At 42.4% G+C, this 20,206-nt stretch overlaps 1 protein-coding gene and 2 pseudogenes across 1 annotated transcript in view; 2 read left to right on the top strand and 1 right to left on the bottom strand.

The window, feature by feature from the left end:
• The first annotated feature begins 45 nt into the window (after positions 1-45).
• The window catches only part of LOC137658476 (hsc70-interacting protein-like), a 40,330-nt gene continuing 20,169 nt past the window's right edge, over positions 46-20,206 (top strand). The window contains exons 1-3 of the mRNA XM_068393219.1: positions 46-155; positions 11,610-11,733; positions 12,056-12,225. Of these exons, the coding sequence (XP_068249320.1) occupies positions 11,630-11,733; positions 12,056-12,225 (274 nt within the window). The 5' untranslated portion in view covers positions 46-155; positions 11,610-11,629. The remainder of the gene's footprint in view (positions 156-11,609; positions 11,734-12,055; positions 12,226-20,206) is intronic.
• On the bottom strand, positions 13,579-15,631 carry LOC137658654 (piggyBac transposable element-derived protein 4-like; annotated as a pseudogene).
• LOC137658653 (piggyBac transposable element-derived protein 3-like) lies at positions 16,417-18,712 on the top strand (annotated as a pseudogene).

Genomic DNA, 20,206 nt, shown 5'->3' with positions numbered 1-20,206 from the left:
TTATAATAATGGACTGGCCTTTTAAAGCTGTGGTTGATTATAAGTTGGCCTTTTCTCATTTAGAAAACCTGGCAACCCTGGTAGCTATCTGTCGTCACGCGTGGATCTGGAGAATAACCGACGGCTGTCGTGGATGTGAAACCGGAGTAGTCGCTGTAAGTATTTCCTCTTTTCTTTTCCTATTAATTAATTGCATGCAATATTAAACGTGTCAGTGTGCGCAGTTACGTATGCAGTGTCATGAAATCGAAAATAGGTCGAATGGTATTGCTATTTAAGCGTCTTACCACTTAGGGAAATGGGAAAGAACCCAAATTGTCACGAGAGGGTTTGTTTTGGTACATATTCGTGTTTTCCAGAAACTTGTGACATGACTTGGCGGAAAAAAAAAATATTTAGACGCCGTAATCGTTTTCTTTCTAACATTTTCTGCCCTCATATATGCTTTCCCACCTTTAACGTAATTTGTTACTCGAGACAAGGTTTTGTTACAAAAAAGGCATACTGGTCCGAATAGGCCTACCTTAACCTACCGGAACCTTGAAGCATCGCGCGTATTACATACGGAGTTGGCCACACCGGTGACCGGTACAGAAGGAGTTACTCGTGAATCTCGCTGCTTTCCTGTTACTTTAGCTCCACTTTCTTTATATCCTTCTTCCTTCCATCTTGTCCAACCTTTTCTAACATGACATGGTCTTGGGGGATAAGTAGATTCACACTTGAAATATTGCATATAACTCCAATGTCATAATTATGATAATCAACAATTGAAGCAATTATTAAGACAAGACCCTTTGTATATCAGCTGCCAGTTCCTCCCATGTTAATTAAAAATGCACAGAAACTAACCTAAACTTTTCGGTTTCATTGTAGTGTAGAAAATTACCAACTTTTCCCCCTAACCTAACATACAAGCCGTGCCCTTACCTACTTTCCTAATGGTGGGAAAGCTAACGCCCACCTGCGCCCGCCTTACACTGCTGCATTCTAAGTTGGCCATATTCATGCATACAGATGGCTGCTATCATACATATACCCCCTAAGACATAACTAGGGATGTTGACGGCAATTGTACTAACAATTATGGTATAACCTAATTTATTGTCCTTTCTAACACTCGACCTGTTTGTTCTCAGTGACCTCAAGATGGCAGTTTGTGGGCTTAGGGATCAATTCCTAATGTTGAAAGATCAGTATGTATGTACCTGTGGTTCATATGTGGTAACCTTAGTAAGATCTATGCTCGTATAGATATTCCTACTGTGTCCACCGTCGTCCACACTCGAATTGCATATTTACACCTTGTGTTGGTCAGCTAGACAAACTACTTTATCAATTATTGGTGTTTCCTTTGTAATGACTTGCTTCATTTGTTATTCAACATTTATCTCCTCGCTGCAGGGTTTTTGGTAAGCAGTACGTCCTGTGTGTAATGGTTTGCTCTATCAAAACTCTGCTGTTTAATTCCTTTATTAATTGTTTTAGAATATTAAATAGAATAACAGGAACATCAAAAGAGACTAATAGCCAGTAAACATATAACAATTACTATATTCCAGATTAATGATATTTAAATACAATATTTTGATTCATAATAGGTTCACAGTTGACCTATTATTAATAATTTACAGAAATTCACAATGTAATACAGGGCTTTAATTTACACGCCGTTATGGTTTGAGAGTCGGTTAACGACAAGTGTAACGAAATCCGAAGGTTGGTGATGAATTTCCAAAACAAGTTTCCAGAACGAAGTTCAGATGATGATCAAGAACACATCTTATGATGATGCCCCATCTTCCAAGATCTTGTTAGCTTTGTATATCGAAAGCATTGTAATACTGCAATGGAAGAAAATAGGGATACAACTGTTGTCACAGAAATGTCTTCATAAGTGCATTTGGCAATGGATGGAACAAGTCTCTGGGTCAAATACATTGGCTTTCTATAAACATGAGACCCATTTTCAATAAAGCTCGATAGAACTCATGGGGAACCTATTTACTTTGCAAGCAAAAATGGCAATATTGGCAAATTATGAGGTACTTCCTGAACATCTTGTTCTACAATAACACACATTTGATTTTCAAATTACCGGGTATTACAGTTTTAATCGCATCATATGCCATTAAAAACGAATCTTTTTCACTGTTCCTAAAATATAAATTGTGTACTGTAAATTAAGTTCAAATATAAAAACTGCTTTATTCGCGTTAACTTCAAGTATATTGGTGGACTTCAGTTGTTTAATCAATCAATTCAATTGGTCTTTGCTCCGCCATAGTGCGCAATGCTCGCAATTTAACATTACAATATCTCGTCTGTTTTGACAAATGGTACGTGTCGTGTGGTTGAGTAATATAGCATGACTCACATTATGTAATTACTTTGTACAATATCATTGATACAGATAAACACATACATAACTGTACTTGACATATTCTAAGTCGCTAAAGTCTGAACCTTCTGTTTGCAACACCATCCTTCCTTCTGAGGGATAATTTCTTGTCTTGCAGCGGTCAGGACAGACAATGATTTGTTGAACCTACCTAGCCCAATTTATTTATCAGCGAGTTTAAATGCCATTGTTACAAACACTAAGTATTTGAACACCATATGCCTAATGGGATCACATTATTATTATTATTACTAGCTAAGCTATAACCCTAGTTGGAAAAGCAGGATGCTATAAGCCTAAGGGCTCCAACAGGAAAAAATAGCCCTATGGAAAAGGGAAATAAGGAAACATAGAATAGTATGCTTCAGTATACCCTTACACAAGCAAGAGAACTTGACCCCAAGACAGTGGAAGAATATGTTAAAGAGGCTATGGCACTGCTCCAGACTAGAGGACAGTGGTTTGATTTTAGTGTGTGCTTACCATAGCTTAAGTCTCGTCTACCTTTACTATTATTATCATTATTATTACAAGCTCGGGTATAACCCTAGTTGGAAAAGCAAGTTGCTCCGGATAGCAAGGTTGGTAGCGTCGGGGATTTCTATTATAGAGGTCCCGAGTTCGGTCCCCGCCAGGGACGCGAATACCGCGAGACCTTCTACCGGAGGGTACTCCCATGGTGGCGCCTGTGGGGGAGGTTAGAGGGGACTAGTGATAGTCCCTGCTGGCTAATGGTCGCCCGAGGAGGACAATGTAAATCGTCTCTGTGGAGACCTAAAACCCGCAACTTTAACTTTTTAACTTTTATAAGCCAAAGGGCTCCAACATAGAAAAATAGCTCTGTGGGGAAAGGAAACTAGGAAATTAACAAGAAGAGCAGTATAAGCAATCGGAATAAAATATTTCAAGAACAGTAACAATAATTTAGATTCTCACATATAGAAAAAAGAGACAGAGAAATAAGACAGTGGAAGGCCATGGTACAGAGGCTTTGGCACTACCCAAGACTAGAGGTCGATGGTTTGATTTTGGAGTGTCATCCAAGAAGAGCTGCTTACCATAGCTAAAGAGTTTTCTACCCTTACCAAGAGGAAAGTAGACATTGAACAACTACATTGAAGTAGTTACCCCTTGGGTGAAGAAGAATTGTTTGGTAATCTCGTTGTTGTCAGGTGTACGAAGACAGGAGAATGTGGTAAGAATAGGCAGAGACAATATGAGTACTGTATGCCCAGTCAAAGGGCCCAATACCTCTAGCGGTAGTATCTCAACGGGCGGCCGGTGCCCTTGCTAACCTACTATACCTAGAAAGTAGCTGCTGAACAATTACAATGCAGTAGTTAATTCCCTGAGCAAAAGAAGAATTTTTGGTTTAGTGTAATGTGTAAAGAATAGGCCACATTATTGGTGCATGTGTAGGCAAAGTACAAATTTAGTACCATCGGGCCAGTCAAAGGACACAATAACTCTACAGAATTTTTACTTGCACTGTCATAGATTAAGGTTTGTTCAATAACTGGAATACAAACCACACTATTTAATAGGGGTATTACTTTCGGCATAGCTGAAATGACGAGCCATTCAAATCTAACGAGGGTTTACTACCCACACCGCTAGTTAGCGGGTGTAGGGGAGGGTAGCTTGCTAACACCCCCCCCCCTCTCACACATACCTGTGCTTGAGCTCACTTTACTTTTGGGTCGGAGCAAGAGCGGTTGTTCCTCTCTCCCTCCTCGCCTATTTTGGACTGCCATTAATTTTTGTCTTTTAACTTACTTTTTCTTATACTTGTATATATATAACTTTTTCTTATACTTGTATATATATATAAACATTCTTAATGTTTATGTATATATATGTGTATAGAAATGTGGTAAGTATCCTTTTCAGTGTTGTGCTGTGTGTGATACATAAATGACAATGACACTTGCGTAGTAGCAAGGCCAGCACAGTTCCACTTCGTGGGGAACGACCTCTCCCTCTCTGGTCCATCGGTCTTCCTGTCGGCATATGTCCGTTAACTCTGCCGCCGCAGGGGAATCGTCATCGCTTGGACCCTCTTCATTCAACTATTGTCTCCGCCATTTCCTCTTTTCCTACGGGAAACTTGGATTCTGAGCGAAGGAAATGTGGCCTTTTAAAGATTGACTACGGTCTCTCTCTTCACAAGGTCGTTCACCTTTATTACAATAGCGTACTATTGGGGAAGCTCCTTTCCCGTGCCCGGATTAGGTTGCTCCTCCGATTGTTTGTCTCAATTATTTTTAGTGAAATTCTAATTGTATATTAACTTTTCAGCTTTCTCCGTGGGGAACACTTCCCTTCGGGGGGTCAGTGCTTGTCACTAATAGTGAATATTCTCAGCTGATTTGAATAATTATAATTCTGTTTTTATTGCAGTTACTCCGCTCCCCCCTTCTCCTATGGTTGTCGTCTGGGGAAGGAAGGGCGCAATACTTAATTCTTATTTTATGTTTTTCCCTCGGGGTTCCTCTTCGGAGTTCCTCCCTAGAGAATTGCTGTTAAATAATTATCTAATTTTATTTTCCAAGTTAACTATGCAGTTTTTCTTCGTTCGACTAAAGAGTGCCAATGAAGCAAAGCTGTTCTGTTCATGCCTGGGGAATCTGCTGTCACTGCCTTCCCTCAGAGGGCGTCATCCCTTCTCTTAGAAGTACTCCCGTGACAACATGGCCAGCACTTCAGATCATCCTAGAACGCTGAAGGAGGTTCGCCTCTAGGGGTTGGACAACATCCCTTCCGAGGGAAGTTTCGTCCCGAGGTGTGAGGTTGTTTCTCCCTTCAGAGGGAGAACTTCCCATATCTTAATAAATTCATCGCCTTCGACTTCTGTCACTGCCCTTCGGCCAGACTTCTCTCCCCCATTTCTGAGTTTCTCTTCTTTCAGGGGTGGAGCACGGTCTTGGCAAGTCTCTTCTACGAAGTGTTCACCTCGCGTTCGCAAGAGAGGTAGAGACTCCTCTTCGGAGGATCGCTACTGCTAAGGTCAGCTTGCTGATCCACCGGCCCTAAGGGGCATCATCATGGGTGTCTTCTAGTCTATTCTACGAAGTGTTCACGTCCCTCGTTCGCGAGAGAGGCCACTCATAGAGACTCCTCTTCGGAGGATCGCTACTGCTAAGGTCAGCTTGCTGATCCACCGGTCCTAAGGGGCATCATCACGAGTGTCTTCAACTCTCTTCTACGAAGTATTCACCTCGTTCGCCGGAGAGGCCTCTCATAGAGACACCCCTTTGGAGGATCAAGCAGACCTTCCAGCGCAGCCTGATCGTCCTGCCAGCTGACCTACCGATCAACCAGCGCAACCTTGTGCTGCAACGTAGTCCTTTGGACTTCGGTCCTGGACTCTTAACACGGACCTTTTACGGTCCCCATCGGTGGATGCTCGCCCTTCCAAAGGGCACATCCCAGTTCCTGATCGTCCTGCGAGTTGACCTACTGATCTACCAGCGTAACCTTGCGCTGCAACGAAGTCCTTTGGACTTCAGTCCTGGACTCTAACGCAGACCTGGTTACGGTCTCCATCGGTGGATGCTCTCCCTTTTTTAAAGGGCACATCCCAGTTCCTGATCGTCCTGCCACTGGTCAACCTACCGGCTGACCCGCCAATCTACTAGCGCTACCTTTGCGCGCAAGCGCTCGCCGATATTCTTACGCGCGCAACCGCCGACAATCTTCCGCATGCGGGTACCGATGGTCTCCTGCGTGCTCGCCGACATTCTTACGAGCGTGGGCGCCGACGGTCTTCCGCGCGAGGGTACCGAGGGTCTCCCGCGCGAGGGTACCGAGGGTCTCCCGCGCGCGGGCACCGAGGGTCTTCCCGCGCGCGGGCACCGAGGGTCTCCCCGCGCGCGGGCACCGAGGGTCTCCCCGCGCGCGGGCACCGATGGTCTCCCCGCGCGCGGGCACCGAGGGTCTCCCCGCGCGCGGGCACCGAGGGTCTCCCCGCGCGCGGGCACCGAGGGTCTCCCCGCGCGCGGGCACCGAGGGTCTCCCCGCCCGCGGGCACCGAGGGTCTCCCCGCCCGCGCGCGCGCTCGCCGACATTCTTACGCGCGCGCTCGCTGAAGATCTTCCACGCGCGGGTACCGATGGTCTCCCACGCGTGCGCCAGTAGTCTTCCGAGCACGCGCGCCAGTAGTCTTCCGTGCACGCGCGCCTGTAGTCTTCCGTGCACGCGCGCCTGTAGTCTTCCCCGCACGCGTGTGCTGATAGTCTTCCGCGCACGCGCGCCGGTAGTCTTCCTCGCTCACATGTGCCGATAGTTACAGTCTTGTACACGCGCGCGCCGACGGTCTCGTACGCCCGCGCGCGCCGACGGTCTCGTACGCCCGCGCGCGCCGACGGTCTCGTACGCCCGCGCGCGCCGACGGTCTCGTATGCCCGCGCGCGCCGACGGTCTCGTATGCCCGCGCGCGCTAGCGCCAATGGTCTTGCGCGCGCCCCGATGATTTTCCAATGGCACAAACGCCAATGTTCTTCCGCACGCCCCAATAGTCTTACATGTGCGCGTGGCAACAGTTCGGCGCACACGGGCCGACTTTCTTCCCCGCGCGAGCGCCTAGGGTCTCCCGCGTGCGCACCAACAGTATTACGCGTGTGTATGCCGACTTTCTTCTGCGCGCGGCCGCCGATGGTATCTCGCACGTGCGCCAACAGTCTACTGCGCACAAACGGCCTTGCGCGCGCCGATAGCCTTCGCGCGTGTGCGCTCCAATAATCTTGAGTGCGCGTACACAGCCTTCCGCACGCGCCGATGGTCTTCTGCGTGCGGACGCCGATGGACTTCCGCACGCACACGCCAACAGTCTCCACGTAGTACTCTCATGCACGCGCCAATTCTCTCACTCTTGCGCATCCAGAGTCACACGAGGGAGAATGCACAAAACTACACAGTGCCTTACTGCGTGCCAGCACTCTTCCTCACTTTCCTGCACCCTCCTGCGCAGTTACAGTCCCGGCTCACAGATCCAATGCACCAGCTCTTGCCTAAGAAACAGCGCTTGTCTGCTCTCCAGGCAGATATTAAGCACCAGCATCATCCTGTGTGCCATCGCTCCAGACTCGCCTACACACTCGCGCAATTGTCAGTAAAAAGGAATAAAACTTTTTGGACAGGTCATCATTGCCCCATTCCTCCCCGCAAGCACATAAACATTGCCACTGGGAAAAGGAGGAGTAAGGCTCCACAGAAGGGTTCAAGATCCCGAAGATTATCCTACAAGGGAATCGAATCGGGGAATCCTTGGTCCCTGTCTCTTATGAAGTTTCTTTTTTTTCCCTCGACAGACGACCGGCAGCAAACAGGAAAACATCAACAGACTGATCTCTAGATCACTGTTTGCTGATGGCTAGTTCACAGTTTACTGATCGCTAGGTTGCCGATCACCAGATCGCCAAGTGCTAGCTCAATGGTGATCTTTGACCTCTAGTCCCTCCAATGACTAACGATCTCCAATTGCTAGCATTTCCAATCATCGATTGCTAGTTAATAACCAGTCATCAGCTTGCTGATCACTAGATCACCGATGGGCAGCTCATCTTTCTTCGATCTTTGAACTCAACTCGCTGATCTCTGACAAGCCACTCTTCAGCTTGCTCATCACTGACCAAACAGGGGGGACCATAATCAGCTTGCTGATCTCGAACTCACCATCGGCTCACAGACCACCGATTCATCGGTTATTTGCCAGCAGTTCGTGACTTGAACTTACTAGTCAACCGCTTCCTGTAATTCCTAGATCAGAAATTACACAGCATACTTCTCGCTTCTGACCGTTTGCCATCACACTAAAGTGATCGGTAAACGTTCGACAACCTTCGACAACGGCTTGCCAACAAGGAACTACTTGCGAGTACGCTCCAACTACACAATAACCACGATACCCAACGGTTAACCATTGATTAACATTCACCAGATTGATTCTATTCTAAGGAATACAGTACCATCAATCCCATCAGGGCACGTGGTAAGGCTAAGCATGGCCTTCCTTTTAAAGAAATTCTCGGAGAAGGATTCTTACAGTGGGTATCGGGCCTGATCCTTTACGACACGAGTCAAGACTCCAGCGTCGACAATCTTCCATGCAAAAGGATCACCAAGGAGCTGTCCCTTTGGGTCGATGTCCACACCATGTTGGAGTTCGATCAAGGCCTAATACCTCAGGTCTTCATTTGCACACTGGACCTGAAGGACACTTACTCCCAGGTCCAAACCATCCATCTAATAAGGTTGGAAGATTCAGTCTAGACAAATAAACACCAGTTCAAGGCACTGTGCTTCGATCTTTCCACTACACCCATCCTGGTCTCAGGATCGGTTTCTGTCAAGGCTCTCTCGGGATGACTGACTGACCTTAGCAGACTCAGTGGCAACCTTGCATTGACACTAGAACTTCTGAAGTCTTTTTACCAAGATCCAGTGATCAGGGTAAACCTACGGAAATCTTCCCTACTTCCCTCCCAGGAGACTGGTGTACCTGGGAATGATTCTAAACACCAATCTCCCCAAAAACCTTCTCGAAACGAGAACGACTTCCATTCCAGGAGACTTGAGTCGGAAAAAGAAGAAAGGAGGGACCATAGTTCTGCACCACACGACCTCAACCCTCTGGACAGAGCCCGAAGGTACCTTCACTTAAATCTCTTAAGAGATGAAGGTCAACTTTCCTGTCCTTCAATAGCCTCATCGGTTCCTAACAGACCACTCAGTGATGCGATGGACGACACACCACACACCACGTAGAGACTCGCATCGACAAGCAAGTAGGAACTGGCTTGTAGCCTCTTCCCATCTAATAGTATAAACACTAAGATGGGCCAAAGTCTGTTCGGTACCACTTTCAGCCCGATTCGTTCCAGACTGGAAGAACGTGCTCGCCGACAATCTGTGCACAGCATCTCAGATAAGGTATACTGAATGGACTTGGATCGCCATGTAGCTAACAAAGTCCCGACTTTACGAGGTCCTCCGACTAGGGGGGCTGTTCGCAGCGCTCCTGAATCTCAAGCTACCGTTGCTCACCAGCCTTAGACCCCAAGGCTCTCTGGCAACAACGGTGGGTACAACAATGACGTTTACGTCTCGTCCTTGTTTTATCTGGAGAAGGGCACCCAACAAGGCTAGAACATCGGTCAACCTCTCAAGGACTCTCCTAGCTCCGCTATGGCATTATGCAGAACGGTTTCCAAACCTTTTGCAACTCCTGATAGAGCCTCCAAGAGAACCCTCTCCACATAACAGACAACCCACTTCGACACCTACCACAAGCTATAGCTTTGCTATGATTGTATGCCTGAAGACTACTACCTCTTTGCGAAAAGGTTGTCTAGATATCTGAGGAATTCCTCAGCATCAGTCTACTAGGCAGTATCACGTCTTGTGTGGTTGGCGTCATGTGAAAGTGTCTCTCCACTCGATACCTCGATTCCAGGAATAGCGGAATCCTCGAGTATATGCAAGAGGAAAAGACCCCCTATTCAGTTTCGACAGGTAAAGATGATCACTCAACCTTGATCCTTCACCTTCAAACTGAAAGAAAGGGACACCCTCTCATCGATAGACTTTTCCTAACTCATACGGACTTACAACTTGCCCTTCCCCAGTCGGGGTTGAGACCTTCCTCTCAGAACATGGTTCAAATCTCCTGTCCCTAAAGGGACCTCCTTGTGTTCCACTTCTCCAGGCAACAAATTTTCTCCTGATTTAAGAACACTATGTTCCTACACACTCGGACAGCAACCATACGAGTCAAGGAACTTCATGGTCTCTCTTTCGACATCGCCCATTATTGAGAAGGGTGAAAGACAATGTTCAGTTTCGTCCCTGAGTATGTCACCAGACACAGTCTCCAGAGGTGACGGATCCTACAAAAGTCTCAACTAGGTAACGGAAGATCCAGATCATCCGTTACTGTACCCAGGATAAGGTATGAGACTTTACCTAAAGGAAACGGCAACATCCTGCCCGGGTCCCTCCTCTTGTCAGCACTGGGAGAGACTAGAGGAGGATCACCGGAACATCATCTCGACATAATGGCTCGCAGTGTCAGGGGCATAACTATGCCCCTGGTCCTTCTTAGCAGATTACTCTGTTACGCAGGTTTTACAAGAATGGATGTGAATGCTCCAGGTGATTTTCACAACCTTTCTCCCGCAAGACGTGACCCACAGGAACTCGATACGATCTCTATCGGTCCGGTGGTGGCTGCACAACAGCTGGTTATATACCTCAAGCTCCTTATTGGACAAGTAGCAGAAGGCTGAGGCCTCTGTTACCCGGTTTTAGTCTGCGTGAATGAAAAGATTTGACTGGCTCTTATTCTTTTCTTCATCCTACCCTCTCGTGGGGAAAGCAGCATCCTGGGTTCTCTGCATAGCTGACCTCAAACCACTATAAGTAAACCATGCTTCCTTGTGTTCCTAGTATTAAGATTAATACTGTTACGTCCCCATACCCTGACGAGGTGGTATTGGGAAAGTCCTAGGCTACAAGTTTCCATCTAAAGAACTTCAGAACAACTTCCTAGGACGAGTCACACTTCTTCATACCTTCACACACAGCTTGCGTAGGCCGCAGTCCTTGCGTAGCAAGCTTCTATCGAGGTGTAGGGACTCCTTATTTCTTGGGTGCTTACACACTCAAATAACGAGCCCCTGGGCAAAGCCAAAAAGCCAGACTGGCAGGGATGTCCACCCTTCCTAATGGGTGAGTCATCCCTGTTAAATAGCGTGGTTTGTATTCCAGTTACGGAACAAATGACAAATTCGTAGATAATTTGTATTTTTCCTAACTATACAAACCTTAGCTATTTAATCAAACTTGCCCTCCAGCCCTATCCCCCTTCAAGTCCTACCTCCAAGCAAAGTGAGCTCAAGCACAGGTGTGTGTGTGAGGGGGGGGGGGGTGTTTTAGCAAGCTACCTTCCCCTACCCCCGCTAACTAGCGGTGTGGGTAGTAAACCCTCGTTAAATTTTAATGGCTCGTCATTTCAGCTACACCGAAAGTGATACCCCTATTAGATAGCTAAGGTTTGTATAGTTAGGAAAAATACAAATTATCAACGAATTTGTCATTTCAGTAAAAGCACACTTTATACATCACCATCCATTTTAACACCATCTAGTAGGTCGAAGTTGTAATTATGATTTTATTTGTTTCAATATATTTTCTATATTTGATTTTACAGGATTATCCTGAGCATCAAAAATGGCAGACATGAACAAAGAGGACCTCGAAAAACTAGAAAAATTTGTGATGAATTGTCGTGAGAATCCTGAAATTCTCCAGATGCCTGATTTTGCATTCTTTAGGTAGGAAGGAATTGTGATTTACATATTTGAAGTGGAATATCTTGATCTGCAATTGAGTTGTACAGTCTAGTATTACATTGTAATAAACTTCCTTCATGTCATATATTTATTTATTGTAATGGAAGAAATGATACTGGTGATGCTTGAAGAAATTGTTTAGTAATGAAGCTTTTAACACTTGAAATTTTTGTGCTCGGCTAGATTTTAAAGGATTACTATGTTATAGGTTCTGCTTTACAGTATATAGAAATTTTTGTAGAGATACGAGATACGGATTTTTATATTGTGCATTACTGTGTTTATTAATAAATTTTTCTTGCAGAGATTACCTCACTAGTTTGGGTGTCAAAATTCCCGAACCTTCTGCTAATACTGGTCATCGACCACCCACAAGCTCAGGTCCAGCCCCAAAATGCGACCCTGAACCACCAATGGAAGAGGAAGAGGAGGAAGTGGAGAGTGAGGTTGAGTTAGATAATGAAGGTGTAATAGGTGAGTTTTAATTTGTATTGTCCTAGGATTTATGTTCCACTTGAGGGAAATATTTTTTCTTATTTGTAATCTATTCTTCATTTTCATTTGTTTTACCTATATAAGACTAATTGTAATGCAAAATTACTTGCCATTTTTAAGTGTTTATTAGTTGTCTAAAGTGGTGTTAGCCCTTGTTTTTCACAAGGGTTAGGTTACAGAGACTGGCGTGACAAGCGAAAAATTGCGAATGCGTGTTGTACTAAGGTGGGCTAAAATTCTCTCTCTCTCTCTCTCTCTCTCTCTCTCTCTCTCTCTCTCTCTCTCTCTCTCTCTCTCCCTCTCTCCCTCCCTCCCTCTCTCCCTCCCTCCCTCCCTCCCTCCCTTCCTTCCTTCCTTCCTTCCTTCCTTCCTTCCTTCCTTCCTTCCTTCCTTGGGAATGCCCGATCAATCTAGCGGCCTTTGATGTCTGTATAGAATGTTTGATGGTTCCTTTCTACAGTAGCATTATATTCTAGGATTAATAACTTACTGGTCTTGAATGTAAATTGTTCCTTAGAATTTATTTTATTTGTATCTCTGCTTAACCCTGGACAGGTAGCGTGGCCAAACTCGCCCGTAACAGGTAGAGTGGTGTCATGTGTGTTACACTCCCTTTCGGGGGGGTTAACGGGAGGATACCAATTTACAATTTTTTTTATTTTTTTTTTTTTTTTTTTTTTATAGTTTACTAGTTTAAAGAGTCTACGTTCTACTGGTGTAGGAGAAAAAAAAACGTTGAATATAAAATAACACTGCACTTACATAAATACGAAAATAAGTATAAAAATTCAATTTTTCCTAAATAACTTGGACTGGACACTTTAAAATAAAACAATGAACAAAAAACCACTTGTGTGCTGCAACTAGAGTCCTGTGTGCACAACTTGACGTAAAAAAATCGCCGATATCAGCAAAACTGCCAGATCTGTAAAGAAAAGAAAAAGCGGTTAATTTTTGTATACGCAAAATCACTACAAAATATTTGTGTGAAAGGAATGCTATATTTATAGTGGTAATACTTATTATATTTGGATGAATTTTTCCAAAACTCATCTACAATGATCCCAGATGATGGCAAAACCTTAGGAATTATATATAGTTAATATAAACTGGGCAAAAGCTTAGTTCAAATGTAACATGTACCGTGCGCAGTTGACGTAAAAGAAAGGCATATCTAAAAAGAGTACTAATAATTGATGTATATGCAATAAAATGGTAAATAAATAATCTATGATGACCCTAGATGACAGCAAAAAGGTTAAAAATTATTTTTAGTAAGTATAAACGGGTAAGAAAAATAATTTGTGAAACTTACTACTTGAGTTGGCACTGGTCGCAGGTGTAGTTGACATGGGAGTTACAAACAGGCTTATGGCACTTGCCACACAAAAGCTTGGTCCTGACATTAGAAGAAGAAGGGCAGAGAGGGCATCTGTTGCGCTTCTCACTTCGTTTTGGAGTGTCTGGACTCTCGTCTTTGGGCTCTTGTACCGCAAAAACAGAGCAAATGAGGTAAGTCAAGTCCCGTGGGAGGTACCTCCTGTTTGCGAGTCTTGAAAGTGCTGCATCACGGGCGAGTTCCATGGCCAATTCCGCAGAAAATTGCCTCCTGTTATACAAGGTGTTGTCAGGCAAATTTTGGTGGATAAAAAAGGAATTATTCACAACTAGATTGATAATCCCATAGAAGACACATACGGGCCACCTCCGGGTCTTCCTGCTGCAGGTCAGGGCAGAACATATCTGATCGAACGTGTCAACTCCTCCCTTTGTGGCATTTTAAAACTTGTGCATGTGACTTTTATGATCCTCAATAACTGTGGGATTGTGATGAACTGTGGAAAGAATCTGGATCCTTTTCGTCGGCTTGACACATTGGCACAAAACGGTGACCTTGTCCTTGTAATTATACGTGGCAACAGATTCGCCTAATTCCAGGGGCGTTGACAGCAACACAGTAGGCACGTAAGGTTTGGGACGAACAGTACCAACTAAATGCATCCCACGTTCACGGAGAGCCTTGGCTAGTGGCAGGGAAGTAAACCAGTTGTGTGTCGTAACAATACGCCCAGCCTTCCTGAAGGGTCGGGTTAGCTCCAACGTGAAGTATTCTCCCAAGGGCGTACTTGTATTGGTAGTTCCCTTGCCCAGGTAGGGAATGGCATTGCACATGTAGAACGTGTCTGCATCACATGCCATAACTAACTTGATGCCATACCTAAGAGAAAAGAAAACAAAATAAAAGAAACAATAAATATAAAGAAAACAAAATAAAAGAAACAATAAATATAAAGAAAACAAAACTAGACTTATAAAAAAAATTTAAAAAATTGCATATATATAAAAATATTGCATATATATATCTATCTATCATATATATATATATATATATATATATATATATATATATATATATATATATATATATATATATATATATATATATATATATATATATATATACATACATATACATACATACATATACATACATATATATACATACATATATATACATACATATATATACATACATATATATACATACATATATATACATACATATATATACATACATATATATACATATATATATACATATATATATATATATATATATATATATATATATATATATATACATATATATATATACATATATATATATATATATATATATATATATACATATATATATATACATATATATATATATATATATATATATATATATATATATATATATATATATATATATATATATACATACATATATATACATACATATATATATATATACATATATATATATATATATATATATATATATATATATATATATATATATATATAATATAAAACCTTTTACCTACTTTGCTGGTGTATTCGGGATGTACATCCTGAAACGGCACCGTCCCCTGAAGGCGAGGAGCTGCTCATCCACGGTAAGATGCCCACTGGGTTCATAGTTGGCAATGCAATTGGCAATGACCTGGTCCCACAAATTCCTTATGGGAGCAAATTTGTCATGTGTCACACGCTCCTCCCTCGTGGCAATGCTGTCAAATCGTAGGGCCCTCTGAATAAAGGCGAAGCGGCGCTCACTCATGATGCTCCTGTAGAAGGGACATCCTAGAGACTTGGAGAACATCTCTTCCGCTGTCAGATGATTGTCCTTCCGTGCCCCTGTCATGATGAGGATCCTAAGGAAGGCACGTAACTCCATGAGGGTCACATCCTTGAAGGTGGGGTCGCTTTGTCGCTTGTATTTGTTCCGTAGGGTGATGATTTTGTCGTTGGTGTGGATGACCACTTCTGCAAGCATTATATTTGTCAAAAATTTGTCAAACACTTCAGCAGGAGTCCTACACCCGAAGACAGCCATGGTAGGACCGGCACTGTCAAACTGGTCAATCTTCAAGATTGGTGGCATTGTTGGGTTTGGCTCTGAGTGCCACTTCGTGTTGTCCCTAGCCATGTAAGAGTTATCTGGCAATCTCTTCAATGCCACACCTTCTGCAGGGCAAAGAGGTCCTCTCCTCCTTTTCCTACTCCTCATCTCCACGGGACTAAGATCAGGCACAGGAACCGCATGATACGCTGAAGAAAGCCCAGGAGACGCTGAAGAAGGCCCAGGATATGCTGAAGAAGGCCCAGGAGACGCTGAAGAAGGCACAGGAGATTCTGCAGGAGTCACAGGAACAACGGAATCAAGACGAACTGCGTGCGAGACAGCAAAATCATGTCTCTTCATGCGCTGTTTCCGCTACTTCAGCAGCCAAAAGTTGATCCTCGTTTTCCTCACGCAGCAAGGTTTCATTGTCGACCAGGTCGTCTTGGATAGTGTCTTCTTCAAAGGTGAGGGTCAAAGGCTCTTCTTCATCACTACTGACGAAAAGGAGCTCCAAAAACTCCTCCTCCTTGAGATATTTCTTCGCCATGCTGAAAATCTGAAAACAGGAAAAAATAGAAAATTAGAAATTAGCCTCAAAATCACATTTTTGCTGCTTTCAAAACAAAATGGCGATTGGTACTAGTACCTACACCATTCACTGATATGTTCCAATAGACACAATTACATTATTTCACTAAATAATAATACAGTAATGTAAAATGCAAAATGTTTGCGTACGCGTCACATACCCCTGTTACGGTAACTTGGTTGCTAATATGCGACAATTCCAACTTTGGAGGCCGATATCTGGCGAATGCGTCGGAGTAGAGAAGTGGCGAATGTTTCCTGCGATGAAGCTGGTGAGCAACTAACGGCTCCTGGGTAGACAGGCCAGAGCCTGCAAGGCGTCTATGCGCAGAATTGAAAAAACGAGTTTTTGCGCCGCGTCCCGGCCAAATCTGACACCACGCTACCTATCCAGGGTTAATTCCAAGTCTATTTTAGATGGGAATTTAAGGTCCCCACGTATAGCCTCTTTCAATTTATTTATTTTCAAACTATTAGTGTATATGCCAGACATTCATGTTATCCCTCTACTGCTCAAGCGGACGAATTAGTCCGATAATTAAAATACAAGTGTAATGCTATTATTTCAGGTTGGTAACTTTGTCTGCCCACATTGACTAATTCGTCCTCTTACTAGTTCTTCCTCCGCATTGACTCCTCCCATTATTACCAACAACAGCACCAGTAATAAACAATCTTTCGGAGGGATAGCATGTGTTGATTTCATCCTCCATACTACATAATTTTTTGCTCAAAATGGATGAAATACAAAATGAGTAGAGTTACTTAAAATTTATTTCTTGATAAAGGTGTAAAACACCTTACATATGAAAGCAATGTTACTTGTAAATACTATGTCCTTTGTGTTTTATTGTTGTTTTTATTTAGTGGACGTTTTAGTTCAGTTGGGAACATGGGGTGTTGATGATTATAGACCTAATGGGTCCAACTGGGCATAGCAGAAAAAGACCTTTTTTTCTTTCAATATATTCTTCTATATTCTCAAATATAGAGATTGTTATGTACACGTTATTATTTACATCATTGCCAACGTCTTACCACCACTATCACCATTGCTAAAGCAATATCTAACACCACCACCTCACCAACCACTACTTACTAACCATCATCACTTTTTTGACTATCTAAATTACCTCTTTGTATAGATATTCCAAAATCTATTTTCTAAGGAAGAAAGCTGCATAAATTAGCTACCAGAAATTTGGAATCCATTCAGGAAATTGAGCTAGATGAAGTACTAAGTGAAGAGGAACATGATGATAATAATGAACCTCCTATTACATAGGAAGACTTTCATCCAGATATAGAGACTGGTCGGATTGTTCTAAAGAGTACTTTTTTGTCCTCTTTGAAATGCTTTATTTAAAAAAAAAAAAAAGTCATCTCTACCTGAAATAGTTGGTAATTCGTTAAGCCTAATGTAGAATAAAGGGGCTGTTGACTATATTGGGAAGAGGGAACATAGTTAAACACTATAGTCACACTGTGTTTTCAATCTATCTTCAATTTATTCTTAATTTATTTTTATATGAAGAGGGTGAAGCTCTCTTGCTTGAAGGTAGATCCACATTTGATGTCGGAATTGAGGATACTCCTCATTCCTTTGATGTAAATTAGACTGTTGTACTGGAAATAAGTGTCGCTTCAGAAACACCAGGAACATTATCATCAGGAGCCTCTACCAGGAAAGTAAGAAGTAAATCAAAACTTTCTTCTACTTCATGGAAGGTAGCTGATTCTGAGGTATTTTCATCACATGATTATCTTGGCCAAGATCCGATATTCAATGATGACCTACAGCAGCCATTCCATTATGTGCGTGACTTCCTTGATGGTGACATTATGGACACTATTGTAGCAGTCAAATCTTTCTGCAATTCAAAAAAATCCAAACAAACCACTAAATGTTGACCATAATGAACTAAAACAATGGTTGTGTTTGAATGTCTATTTTTCAATAAGTAAACTTCCTAATATCAGAATGCATCGGTCAACACAGCTGGGTCCTCTTAAAAAAATATCTGCAGATGTTATAAGTCATAACAGATGGGAGGAAATAAAATCCAAATTTCATATGGTTGATAATTCGATCTTTGATTCAAATCCCAGAGGAAACGGGGACAAATTATTCAAAGTTCGCTCCTTGTTGATAAACTAAGGAGTAAGTTTCAGCAAATACCAATGACTCAAAGTCTTTGCATTGATAAACAGCTTGCTCCTTTCAAGGGAGATAGCAGTTTCAAACAGTATATACCTAGTAAACCCCATAGATATGGGTGTAAGTGTATGGTTCTTGCAGACAGTCAGGATATGGCCTATGATTTTATGCCATATACGGGGAAAATTGATCCATTCGATGACAGGAATGTTCCTGACCTTGGTGCTAATGCTAATAGTGCGTTAAATTTGGCTCAAGTAATCCCTACAAACTGCATCCGTCTCTTATTCTTTGATAACTGGTTTACCTCTGTGCCACGAATGTAGCACCTGTCTACCAGGGGCATTCAGTGTAGTGGAACAGTGCATGTTCCTCGCTTTCCAAGAATAAAGAATTTGAAGGATGCTGAGAAAGCTTTAATGAAAAAAGGCAGAGGCTCGTATGAAGAAGTATAGGTGAAGGATGTGATGTTACCTATGACAAGTGGTACGATACTAAAATTGTGAACATTTTGTCAACATTTGCAAAAGCCAATCCTGTCAGTAAGGTCTCCAAGTATGACAGAAAACTCAAGTGTAGGATTGATGTAAACTGCCCAGACATTATTTTGCGGTATAACAAGTCAATGGGGGTAGTAGACTTGGCAGACTGTCTCATTTCCTTATACAGGATAACTATGAGGTCCAAGAAATACTACCATCGTCTTATTTTCCACATGATTGATATGGTAATAGTAAATAGCTGGCTACTATATCGACGAGATACTGGAAATCTTCATTTACCAAATCCAGATATCATTCCCCTTGCAGTGTTCAAACTAAAAGTTGCATTAGCTTTCATGAAAAGAGGAAAGTCCTCAGGAAACCTAAAAAGAGGCAGACCATCAAGTCTGGAGGGTAAAAGTAAAAAACGGAAGATAGGACGACCTGCACAGGCAATTTCTGATAAACCCATTCGATCTGACCTTGTAGGACATTTCCCATGTGTTGATGATATGAGGAAGATTTGCGAGAATCCAGGATGTAAAGGAAAAACAAATATTCTGTGCATGAAATGTAAAGTGAACTTTTCTCAATAAGAATAACAACTGTTTCCTAAAATTTCACACACCATAAGTGGGAAATGAGATGACAAGGAATTTTACATCTTGTATCAGTGTTCCATTGAAAGCAGAAGCAATTAAAAAATTAATCAGTATACGTCATTGAAATTATTGTCATAATATTCTTAATTATTCAGTTACATTCTGATTTCAAGGAAAATTACAAGGTGAAAATTTGAAACTCCATATTACTAATTGATTATTAGCAGTCTTTTGTCTAAATTATTGATAAGAAAGCAGTTAGGTTTCGTCATTCATGCACTTGATTCATGTGTAACTTTCTGCGATGAAATATTAAGAAAATTTAAAAAAAGTAGTTTGATAATAACCTATGTTTTTAGAATTTTACTGCTAAAGCTGTAGAGTGGATTGGCTGTTCTGATGCCCGAGTGGACTAATTAGTCCTCTAATTCTAATTATATAATAAAAACATGAATAAAAAAACAATTTTATATGAGTATATATTGGTGCTATATAAAACTATTGAAAAGGGAGAAAAAATTTTCTCTTTAAAAAAGAAAATTTGGGCAGTAGAGGGTTAAACTTGCAGGTATATTACTCTGAAGCCAAAAGACTACTTGTATTCTTTTTAGACCCCATTCCCTACCTCTGCTTCTACATAGGTTGATCTCAGATTTTCGTATTGGACATGGTAATTCAAGTTTCCTTTGACCTAGAAGTCAGACTCATCTTTGCCTTCACTTGATTGAATGCCAGT

This window comes from Palaemon carinicauda, chromosome 19, assembly GCF_036898095.1.
Source record: "Palaemon carinicauda isolate YSFRI2023 chromosome 19, ASM3689809v2, whole genome shotgun sequence".
Lineage (NCBI taxonomy): Eukaryota > Metazoa > Arthropoda > Malacostraca > Decapoda > Palaemonidae > Palaemon > Palaemon carinicauda.
The sequence above is the reverse complement of the archived record's forward strand: the minus strand, read 5'-3'. Positions and strand labels throughout refer to the sequence as shown.